General features: G+C 33.0%; 2 protein-coding genes across 2 annotated transcripts; both read right to left on the reverse strand.

Annotated features, from left to right (window-relative positions):
- Nucleotides 1-261: 261 nt before the first annotated feature.
- On the reverse strand, nucleotides 262-2,735 carry LOC108863171 (probable inactive receptor kinase At3g02880). The gene is made up of 3 exons (XM_018637502.2): nucleotides 1,322-2,735; nucleotides 871-1,188; nucleotides 262-797 (listed from the first exon to the last, which is right to left on the reverse strand). Exons 1-3 carry the CDS (start codon nucleotides 2,589-2,591, stop codon nucleotides 520-522), a joined length of 1,866 nt encoding a protein of 621 aa, XP_018493004.1. The 5' UTR covers nucleotides 2,592-2,735; the 3' UTR covers nucleotides 262-519.
- Nucleotides 2,736-3,455: 720 nt separating this feature from the next.
- On the reverse strand, nucleotides 3,456-5,595 carry LOC108856835 (IAA-amino acid hydrolase ILR1). Its single transcript, XM_018630728.2, has 5 exons — nucleotides 5,186-5,595; nucleotides 4,947-5,072; nucleotides 4,242-4,556; nucleotides 4,026-4,154; nucleotides 3,456-3,953 (listed from the first exon to the last, which is right to left on the reverse strand). Exons 1-5 carry the CDS (start codon nucleotides 5,525-5,527, stop codon nucleotides 3,552-3,554), a joined length of 1,314 nt encoding a protein of 437 aa, XP_018486230.2. The 5' UTR covers nucleotides 5,528-5,595; the 3' UTR covers nucleotides 3,456-3,551.
- Nucleotides 5,596-12,446: the final 6,851 nt, after the last annotated feature.

The following is a 12,446-nucleotide window of genomic DNA, read 5'->3' on the forward strand; positions in this document are numbered from 1 at the left end:
AATAAAACTCATATTAAATGGGAACATGAACTATTTGTCAGTCAATCGTGAATATGATTCAAGACCACTTTGTCTTTTTTATTACAAAATTTATGTCAAGTCGGCAATGTTTTTTATTCATAAACAAAAATTATTTACAAATAAAGTCTTTAGCTAAACTTTTCGGACGGCGATGAAAAACAATATCGCTGACTTTATTGTTCCGGCAAATCATCGACTTGAATTGTATGATACGATGTTAAAAGAAGAAAACGAACTAAATTATTCACACACAACCAATAATATAATATTATACAAAAAAATTAGCAGAAACAATATTTGTTTATAAACATTTCCAGAAATTTCGAATTAAGAAGAATAGAAAGATAAAAATCTTCAAAGTCTCATCTCAACTTGAGGCTCAAGAATTAACGAACAAACTAGGGGCACAAACAAAGAAGTAGAAAAAGGGCGGGGAAGACGTAAAAAGCTATTTCAACCCCAAACAATTTTTGAAATCGACCCCCCAAACAAAAACACTCAGTCAGATACCGGATTTGGGGAGCCTGATGATGAATGCGAAACCTCCTCGATGAGTCTGGTGACATCGGCCATGGTGGGACGACTATCGGGGTACTGAGCCGTACAGCTCATACCAATCTTCAAGAGCCGGATAATGTTCTCATTGCCCTCGGTTTGGTACCTTGTGAGCTCTGGATCAAACACATCGGTCGGTGATTGTTGATCGGTAATAGATTGGACCCATCTTGGCAAATCCACACCTTCTTCATTCAGTTGCTGATGTGTTGGTGACTTCCCTGTAAATGCAATGTTACCATGTTAAAGCCTCCTAAAACACACAGTTACTAAAAAAAACTCTGTTTGTTTTACCTGTGAGGAGTTCAAGGATTAGGACACCGAAGCTGTAAACATCAGCTTTTTGAGAGATTTTGCGAGCATCGGTGACTTCAGGAGCACGGTAGCCATCGATACGGTTAGGCGCAGATGTGGAGCTAATGATAGGCGCTAGACCGTAATCAGAAACCTTAGCTTCATATGAATTAGACAGTAGTATGTTTGAAGACTTGATGTTTCCATGAGAAGTAGTCGAATCACGCGAATGTAGATAACTAATAGCTCTTGCAGCTCCCAGTGCTATACCGGCTCTAGTTTCCCAGTTCAACGGAGTCCTCCCGTTCCCTTTGTTCCCTGAGCCAATCAAAAAACATAAACCAATCCCATCAAGATCATGAACTACATACAACTAACTGAACCAAACAACTTAGCATTTAGCTAAAACTAAGAAAGCAGTAATAAACGGTGATTTTCTATTTTTTTTTACCGTGCAATAGCGCAGACAAGCTTCCTCTAGACATGTACTCAGAGACAAGAAGCTTCTCGTCTCGGCTGAAGTAATAAGCGATCAGAGTCACGAGATTGGGATGACTCATCGACCCCAAACTCTGCAGCCTCTCTCTGAAATCTTTCTCAGGCACAACAACGTCTCGTAACCGTTTCACAGCAACCACCAATCCATGCTCAAAGCTCGCCTTATACGAAGACCCGACCGTCCCCTTCCCGAGAACCTCAGCCGAAGCCTTGAGCAACCCATCCAAATCGAACTCCCCGAACGACTTCACGAAAAAGGTCAAGTCTTTACTCACCGCCCCGCTCTCCGCCGGAGGGACGTTTCTCGCCGTCGATTCCTTCGGTACGGCGGAGGTCGTGGCTGCGGCGGCGGCGGCGGAGACGGGAGCTTCGACGTTTCTCGACGGACCGTTCTCTTCTTTCTTCTTCCTCTTGCAGAGACAGAAGAGAAGCAAGAGAAGCAGCAACAGACCCGCAACGCATCCGATGACAATCCCGGCGATAGCTCCGGCGGATAGCTTGTCGCTATCTTTCTTGCCAGACGACGACGGAGAAACCGGCGGAGGAGAAACGGGGCTTCCGGCGTCGCCTTGGCAAGGGTTTAAGGGCTTCCCACAGAGATCGTTCCCTACGAAAGCGGTTATAGGAAAACCCGACAGAGAATCCGGAACCGACCCGTTTAACCGATTGGAGGAAACATTGAACTGCTGAAGAGTGATGGTGATCTCAGGGATCGGACCGGTGAGCTGATTCCTCTCCAAGTAGAGCGTAACCAACCGGGTCGCGTTATTCACATCACCCGGGATCCGACCCGAGAAGCCATTCTCCCCGAGATTGATCCTGATGATTCCGGGGAGCGCGAATAGAAACGGCGGAATCTCGCCGGAAAAGGCGTTACCTTGGAGATACAAGTAACGGAGGCGGAGGAGGTTGGAGAAATCCGGAGGGATTGGACCGGAGAGGGAGTTGAATCGGAGAGAGAGGGTTTGGAGCTCGGTCAGATTGCCGATTCCTCCGACGGGTAACGACCCGAATAAACCCGCTCCGGGTAATCGGAGGGCGGTGACCCGACCCGAGTCGCAGTGGACTCCGTGCCAGGTGCAGGGAGAGGAGGCGCTCGTGTCCCACAGCAGAGGACGGCCGCGGACGCCGCTGCGGAGGAGGAGTAGCGCTCGCCGGTCGGAGTCTAGATCTGAAGTCGCCGCCGCGAGGAGGAGGAAGAAGACGAAGAGAGAGTACTTCATCGTCTCCTGAGTAGTGTTCGAAGAGAGAGAGAGAGAGAGAGAGAGGTATGGGTTTGAATTGAAAGAGAGGCGTTTTACATTGACTGTTTGAGCTCTCCCTCTCTCTCTTTCTCTAAGGCCGGCTAACGAAAGAGAGAGAACATAATTGCAGAAGAAGAACGGAAAATAAAAAAATAAAAAAGTTAGTGCTTGGGGTTTTTATTTTTTCCTTTTTGACAAAAAGTTAAGAGAATCTTATGTAATAAAAACATGACAGCTATGTGACAAAAGAACTAGAAAAGTTAATGACAAGGTTATGAATAGGTGTAACGATTAAATTAAATCATATTCTACTGGTGTCCGCGCATTATTACATTAATGATGACGATAAAAATACCGTTACCATGTTCACTTTTACTGTTTGCAGTAAAGTTTTGTAGACGTTTAAAGTTAAAAGACAATAGATTAGCTTAAATAAAAATGTTTTTTGTTTGTTTGTTTCTTCAGGTTGAGTGTCATCATCAACAAACTTGTCTTATGAATATGTCTAACCCAACCGTTGACAAATATTGCCTGACTGAGACATTGTTTTAAATCAATTTATGTATTTTCTCATCTAATTCTTTGAAAAACTACTCCTGACATTGACATATGATTAAGTTTTAAATGTAGTTGCATAACTGTCATAGGAAATAGAAATGGTCATCACAAAGCTAATTAGAGATGTCTATATATGCTGGAGTTTGTGACTGGTTCAAATTTTTGTTTGTCCATATGTTTGATACCATTTTCTAAATACATATGCATGTTTCTTCAGTTAGAGGTTTATTCTTTTTAGTTTTGGAGTTAAACCGAATAAATTTCAGTGTAAAATTAGATAAAATCTTCACGAACCGAAACCTAACCGATATTAACCAACAAACTTTCAAAGTTCGATACAAGCCAGATGATTATTATAAATGCTGACCTCTCCAACACATTCTATAACTCGGTCTTAACCTCATCTTCATGGCTATCATGACCATGTTTATCCAAATAAGAGACCGCCATGGCTGCGTGAAGAGCTGCGCCAAGAGGAAGAGCTTCTTCATCAACAAAGAAGTAAGGAGAATGAAGCGGCTTACCAGCTCCTAGCGTCTCATTCTTTATCCCCAGCACGAATATAGCAGCCTTAGTCCTCTGAGTGAAGAAGCTGAAGTCCTCTGCTCCCATCGTCACCGGAAAATCATGGAAGTTGTTCTTTCCGATCATCGCTTCCGCTACTTCTTTTCCGTGCTCGTACACCCCCTCGTCGTTCTTCATCACCGGGTGAAGCGACGGCTCTTTCTCTCCGAAATCTACTTCTGCTTTGCATTGGTACACCGAGGCTTGTGCCTCTGCTATCTGCATCATCATCGTTATCATCACCATCAACAAGACTGTATTAAAGAACAACGTGTAAACTAATCTCATTACCTCTTTGATTCGTCTTTGGATAAATAGAAGCCCATCGTTGCTTAGGCTTCTGAAAGTTCCTCCAAATTTTGCAAACTGCGGTATAACATTTTGAGCATGGCCTCCTTGAATGTATCCAACTGTAACCACCTGAAAAATAAAAACATTCAAAGCTGTGTTGATTCTGATTTTATCAAACAGACTTACACCGTGTTACAAAAAAAAAAAAAAACTTACACCGGCTTCAAGAGGATCCATTTCCCGCGAAACAATCTGTTGCAAGGCGACAACGGCGGAAGAAGCTGCGAGAACAGGGTCTTTAGACAAGTGCGGTGTAGCTGCGTGGCTACCTTGACCGCGAACGGTGACTGTGAACAGCCCTGCACCTGCAAGAACGGTCCCAGGCCTAGAGCCGATACCACCAGATGGGGTCGTTGGAAAGACATGCACGCTGAGAATCCCATCTAAGTCGTCTAGAATGTCGTCTTTTAGCATTTCAATTGCACCTCCGTAGCCTTCTTCGCCTGGTTGAAACACAAGTTTCACAGTCCCCTTTTTACCAAAGAAAAAAACAAGTTTCATTCACCAGATGAGAATCTGACCCACATCAAAGTTACACATCTTGATTTCTGAGCACAAACTAAAATCCATAAAACTTATTACTATTGTGTGCATGTGTCTACACAGTATTGTTTCATTCATTTAGAATCCAGAAAAAGAATAAAAACAACCAAATAAAATCTGAGAATTTTCACATTTGGTTTGGTGGGCTAACAGTAAATCAATCATAACATATCACTATTGTTTTTACACATTGAACTATTGTTTCATTCATAACATATCAATGTTGTCTGGCCCATTTATATAAAGTTGACATTTTTATTGGTTCAGAATCACTAACTCTAATTAAGAAATTAATCAAAGCAAGAGAGAGAGAGAGACCTTGATGAGGTGTTTTCTGGACTGAAGAAGCTTAGCAGCACCAAGAAGCATAGCAACATGAGTATCATGACCACAAGCATGCATCTTTCCATCCACTTTGCTCTTCGATTCCCACTCCACTAATTCCTTTTTCTCCATCAAATATTTCATACTAATTAGTCAAAAGTAATTTTATAAAAAAATCAAAACATTGATGAGATTTCTTTCTTTTAAAGAAAAAAAAAACATAACAACAAAACCTGTAACGGAAGTGCGTCCATGTCGGCTCTGAGTCCAAAAACGGGTGTGGAGCCTGATCCAATCCAAGCCACCACGCCAGTCTTCGCCACAGGCCATTTATACTTCACTCCGAGTAAGTCAAGCTCGTCTCGAATGAGTTGACTCGTTTTGAACTCCTGAAACCCAGTCTCCGGGTTCTCGTGGATCCTCCTCCTGATTCCTCTCATCCACTCGAAGAACTCTGGTTCCTTCGCTGCGTCGAGCATCCCACGAGCTAGTGACTTGAGATCCGACCCTGAACCATAGCTCACAGCTGGAGACAGAAGAAAGAAGAAGAGAAAGAAGAGCCCTGAAAAATTCATGATTTTCAGAAGTTTCGACTGGAAGAAAGGTGAGGACTTTATTCTAACTAGATTTTCAACTAGTTTAGACACGAGTTTATATAAATAGATTAGTTTCATTTTTATACTTATTTTAAGATAACAAAGTATAACTGGTTTATACGTATTTTCATATGTAATTTTATTCAAATTATGCTACAAAATTATACCATTTAAATAACTATCATTGAGATATCCTTTGTTTGTGTATGTAAATGTTTAAGTGTATTTATAAACTTGTTTATATTGTTTATTGATCTTATTTAAGAAAAATATATCCACTGTTCTATGCATTAACTATTAGTATATTGCTATAAATATTTTTGTTACAACTTTATATATCTTTCTATTTGAATGACATAAAATTTTAATACATATACACAATATTTAGCTTTACTTTGTATTTACCAAACTTTTACAAGGAAAGTATAATTATTATGTATTTATTTTGTGCATATATGTATTTGAAATTCTTATATTTAATTCTTTTAAATTAATTTCTGAGAGTGTTATTAGGTTTTAATCATAATAATTATTTTGATGAAATTAAAATAGTAGTAAACATTATTTTTAGATATAAAAGGGGAAATAAAGATATACAACTTTAAAATATTGTTAATCAATATTTTATTTATTTAAATAAACATATGTAAATCTAAAATATTAGATATAACTTCAATTTGATCGACTTACAATAATAATTAAGGGTGGTATTATGACGTTTTATTATTTCACATCATATATCCTAAACTTAGATAATACAGTTTCCAATTAACAAATGTACAATGTTCCAGAAAATATCAATATTATTTGTAAAAAGTTTATTAGAAACTTCAGTTAATTTATTTTGTAACCAACTTTAGATTTTTTTATGTTTTCGTATCTTTCAATAACATTTTTTTCTATCTTTCTGTGGTTAAATTCATCTGAGATCATTTTTAATCTTATATGCTATGTCAGTTGCTTTAATAAAGTTTGATAAGCATAGATCATATAACTTTTATAGGTGAATTACTAAAGACTTATGAAAGTAATCTTGTACTTTGCCTAATTCTTAATGACCATATTTTTTAAAAAAACTTGTAGATTATAAACTATTTAGGTTTGTTTCATAAAAACATATTTGAATAGTTCAGTGAATATTTTGATTATGATGTTAAAAATGTATGTCAAAATTTATTAAAATTTTAATTGTTGATGAATAAATTACTATGTTAATTCATTTGATTGATAAAAGGCAGTTTGAAAACACAGTGATACACAACATGTTAACAATATATGTCATGCATAAGTGAATTATTATTACCATTACTTATGCTTAATAAAGTTTTGTAAGTTATTGTAGGATAAATAATTAATGGGTTCGATAAAAAAACCACAATCAAAATCAGTTAATTACACAACAGATATCCAGGACATATATACTGGAATTCAAGTAATAAGAAGAGAGAAAATGATAGCAAATTAATCAAAGGTGAATAACCTTACGTGTGTTTAGGAAAAAAAAAAGAATAACCTTACTTTTAGAATGTGGAGATGAGTCATTTGAATACAATGTATATAGATAAAGTCACTAGAATATTTACTTTGAATGGTAGGAACGTATTAGTATATCTCCAACTTTAGTCAATTTTCTCATTATAAAATAGAATTTAGAGTAATTTTTTTTAATAGTACTCTATTTTTACTTTATTATAGAGTGAAAATCTGTATACTCTAAATATAGAGTAATTTATTATTTTTGTTCATCGCTCTATTTTTTTTCTAAAATAAAATATCACTGAAGTAAATTTTGATTCCATAAAATTAACTACTTTATTTTAGAGTAAAAAATAAAATCAACCATTGAAAATGGTTTTAGAACAGCAGGATATTACCACAAATGTTCTAACACACTTCAACAATAAAGATCGGATCAAGTAGCAGTTTGTGATAGCTGGTTGCTCACAAGTTACATCTTTCACTAGTTCTAAAAGAAAACAAGGCTCAATTTCCATACGTTACGCATCTTTACTTACGATTACGATTTGATGATTTCAATGAAATTTAGACGAAGACAATGTAATAGTCAATCTCAATCGTCCTGGTGGTTAGATGTCTAATAGAAAATTAATATTTAATCGGATACGCTTATACCGTTTTCTTTAAAAAAATTGGATTGGAAAAATCATTTTGCTAAAATCTGATTTGTCGACTACGCTTATACCGTTTACACCGATTTCTAGAACACGGGTCAATCTAGAATAAGTAAATGTATACCCAAAAATTGTTGTTCCGGTATTGTAGTGAGTTAGTATCTGCCGCATTGCGAGCACTCTCATAAATAAGTTATACTTTTTTTGGTTAGGACCCGCCCTAAAGGGCGGAAATTAATTTGTCAAATTTCAATTAATCATATATGGTATATATAATATGTGTATATAATATTATATATATTTTGTGTAACATTTATATATATATATACATATTAGACATATATATAATATTTTATTAAATATATATAGAATTTAATAGTGTTATAATTTGTGTTGTACTTGTTATTAGTTTGTATTTAATCTTCTTTCATTTTTAGTATAATAATTTGCCTTGTCACACTTTTTACCTTTTAACTTATACACATAGTTATGCCCTTTTCAAAAAAAAAACTTATACACATAGTCTCGTAAAATATAATATATAAAAAAACATATTTAAAAAACCTACTGACCATATGCCACCATTATTTGGTTGTTTGAACAAAAAAAATTCATGTTCTTGCATAACTGTGTATGTTGTGATATGATGTAGGTGAAGAGTAAATATATGGAAGTAAAGTTAGTGATACAAACATGAGCCTATGTTGGTCTATGCCATAATTATTTGGTTTTTGGAAGATCAATGAGCATAAGCATACACGGTCTTTGTATGCTTACGTTGTAAATGAGTTGGATATTTTTGCTCTTATGTCTGGAATGATATGGAACTCGTTGATTTAAGAGTGGTTCAGTTTTATATGATCTAATTATATTAAGAGATTAACCAAAAATATTATAAAAGTGTTACTGGTTAGGTTTAACTAATCTATGTTGGTTAAGATTTGGTTTAATTTAAGTTGGTAGGTTGCATTGTATAGGAGGCATGATATATTCTAGCAACAACTATGAAAGAGTCCACAATTTAATGAGAACTTCAAATAGTAGATAATCCCTAAATTAATAGATTAGATCTATTAGTATTGTCTAAAACTTTCTAATAACTTTATTCATTTTTATTAACGTATAATAAATTCTTTTTTAGCAATTAATTTATTAAAACTTCATATGCTACCTAAATAATTGGACTTACCACTATGAAATTTTTATTTTTGAGAGAAACATATACGTCAATAATTCCAAAACTTATTGACCATCATCTTATGTTAATATAGGATGCAACTATGCATTTAAACAAAATTTTCATATTTATTGTTTTTTTTTCAAAATTTGTGGTTTAACCTCTACGAAAATAAAAAAAATTTGTTAATTTTTCTATATACTAAAGTTTATTGTTAATTTCCCTATATACTGAATTTTATAATCATTAAAGTTGTTAAAATTTTCTAACTGCATTATAAATTTGTATTAATCTATTATAAACTTTCTTCCAGGTACATAGACATCGTTCTAATTCTTAAACATTTTTTAAATAGAACTTTATATGTGCTTAAATTAGGAGACTAACCACTATTCTTTAAATAAATGGAAATAATAAAGGTTTCAAAATTCTTTGAACATTATCATATGTCAGTGTACAATGCATATATTTATTAAAACAATATTGTAATATATTTTTTTTTTTTGTCAAATTTTGTAGGTTACATTACAAAATGTTGAGTTTTAATGTAAATTTGTAGGTTACATTAATTTTTTGTCAAATTTTTATAGGTTACCATTATAAAATCTTTATTTTCTAGAGTAACGGAGACAACAAATGATCTAAACCTATTTGACCATCATCTTATGTCAATGCTCTAAGAAACTATACACTAAAACTAGATTTTCATATTTTTAATTTTTTTTTTCAAAATTTGTGGGTTAAACCCTTCAAAAATAATGAGTTTTCGGTAAATGCTATATATACTGAAGTTTATACTCTTCACTTTAGTTTAAAAAATTGAAACCACATTGTTGTCAAAAAAAAAAAAAATTGAAACCACATTCTACATTTGAATTAATGTATTCTAAACTATCTTTCATGGTATATATATGATTCATTCTAATTTTTAATATTTAGTTTACTAATACTGCCCAGATTAGTGGAATTAGCAATATAAAATCTTCATTATCTAGAGAAACAGAGACAACAGAGGTTCTAAACTCTTTGACCGTCATCTTACGTTAGTACTCGATGAAACTATACAGTAAAACGAGATTTTCATATTTTTGAAAATTATCCAAAATCCGTGGGTTAACCCCTTATAAAATAATGAGTTTTCGGTAAATGCTCTATATACTGAATTTATACTCTTCACTTTTGTTTAAAATTTTCAAACCACATTTTATATTTGAATTAATGTATTCTAAACTATCTTTCATTGTACATATGAATCATTCTATTTTTTTAATATTTAGTTTACTAAAATTTCATATACTCATAGATTAGTGGAATTAGCATTATAAAATCTACATTATCTAGAGATACAGAGACAACAAAGATTCTAAACTCTTTGACCATCATCTTATGTTAGTGATCTATGAAACAATACACTAAAAACAGATTTTCATATTTTTGAATTTTTTTCAAAATCCGTGGGTTAACCCCTTCTAAAATAGTGAGTTTTCGGTAAATGATCTATATACTGAAGTTTATACTCTTCACTTTTGTTTAAAATTTTCAAACCACATTCGAAATTTGAATTAATGTATTCTGAACTATCTTTCATGGGCTATATGAATCATTCTAATTTTTTAATATTTAATTTGGTAAAATTTCATATACTGCCAAGAATAGTGGAATTACACTTATAAATTTTTTATTATCTAGAGAAACAGAGACAACAAAGGTTCTAAACCTCTTTGAACATCATCTTATGTCAGTGCTCTAAGAACCTATACACTAAAACCAGATATTCAGAATTTTGATTTTTATTTCAAAATCCGTGGGCTAACACCTTCAAAAATAATGAGTTTTCGGTAAATCATCTATATACTGAAGTTTATACTCTTCACTTTAGCTTAAAAATTAAAAACCAAATTTTACATTTGAAATAATGTATTCTAAACTATCTTTCATAGTATATAAGAATTATTCTAATTTTTTAATATTTAGTTTACAAAAATTTTATATACTGTCCAGATTAGTGGAACCAGCTTTATAAAATCTACATTATCTAGAGAAACGGAGACAACCGAGGTTCTAAAGTCTTGACCATCATCTTACGTTAGTGCTAGATGAAACTATACACTAAAACCAGATTTTCATATTTTTGAATTTTTTTTCAAAATTCGTGGGTTAACCCCTTCAAAAATATTGAGTTTTCGGTAAATGCTCTATATACTGAAGTTTATACTCTTCACTTTTGTTTAAAAATTTCAAACCACATTGGACAATTGAATTTATGTATTCTAAACTATCTTTCATGGTATATAGGAATCATTCTAATTTTTTAAAATTTCATATACTGCCCAGATTAGTGGAATTAGTATTATAAAATATTCATTATCTAGAGAAAGAGAGACAACAGAGGTTCTAAACTCTTTGACCATCATCTTATGTTAGTGCTCGATGAAACTATACAATAAAACCAGATTTTCATAGTTTTGAAAATTTTCCAAAATCCGTGGGTTAAAACTCCTTCAAAAATAGTGAGTTTTCTGTAAATGCTCTATATACTTAAGTTTATACTCTTCACTTTAGTTTAAAAATTTCAAACCACATTGGACAATGGAATTAATATATTCTAAACTATGTTTCATGGTATATAGAAATCATTCTTATTTTTTAATATTTATTTTACTAAAATTTCATATACTGCCCAAATTAGTGAAATTAGCATTATAAAATCTTCATTACCTAGAGAAACAGGGACACAGATGTTCTAAACTCTTTGACCATCATTTTATGTTAGTTCTCGATGAAACTATACACTTAAAACAGATTTTCATAGTTTTGAAATTTTTCCAAAATCTGTGAGTTAACCCTTTCAAAAATAATGAGTTTTCGATAAATTCTCTAAATACTGAAGTTTATACTCTTCACTTTGGTTCAAAAGTTTCAAACCACATTCTACATTTGAATTAATGTATTCTAAACTATCTTTCATGGTATATAAGAATCATTTTAATTTTCAAATATTTAGTTTACTAAAATTTCATATACTAACCAGATTAATGGAATTACAATTATAAAATCATCATTATCTTGAGAAACGAAGAAAACAGAGGTTCTAAACTCTTTGACCATCATCTTATGTTAGTGCTCGATGAAACTATACAATAAAACCAGATTTTCATATTTTTGAAAATTTTCCAAAATCTGTGGGTTAACCCCCCCTTCTAAAATAATGAATTTTCGGTAAATTCTCTAAATACTGGAGTTTATACTCTTCACTTTAGTTTAAAAATTTCAAACAACATTATACATTTGAATTAATGTATTCTAAACTATCTTTCATGGTATATAGAATTTTTTTTTTTAAATTTAGTTTACTAAAATTTCATATCCTGACTAGATTAGTGAAATTACCATTATAAAATCTTCATTATCTAGAGAAACGAAGACAACAGAGGTTCTAAACTCTTTGACCACCATCTTATGTTAGTGCTAGATGAAACTATACAAGAAAACCAGATTTTCATATTTTTGAAATTTTCCAAAATCCGTGGGTTAACCCCTTCTAAAATAATGAGTTTTCGGTAAATTCTCTAAATACTGAAGTTTATAC

The sequence above is a fragment of the Raphanus sativus genome, chromosome 5 (assembly GCF_000801105.2).
Source record: "Raphanus sativus cultivar WK10039 chromosome 5, ASM80110v3, whole genome shotgun sequence".
Lineage (NCBI taxonomy): Eukaryota > Viridiplantae > Streptophyta > Magnoliopsida > Brassicales > Brassicaceae > Raphanus > Raphanus sativus.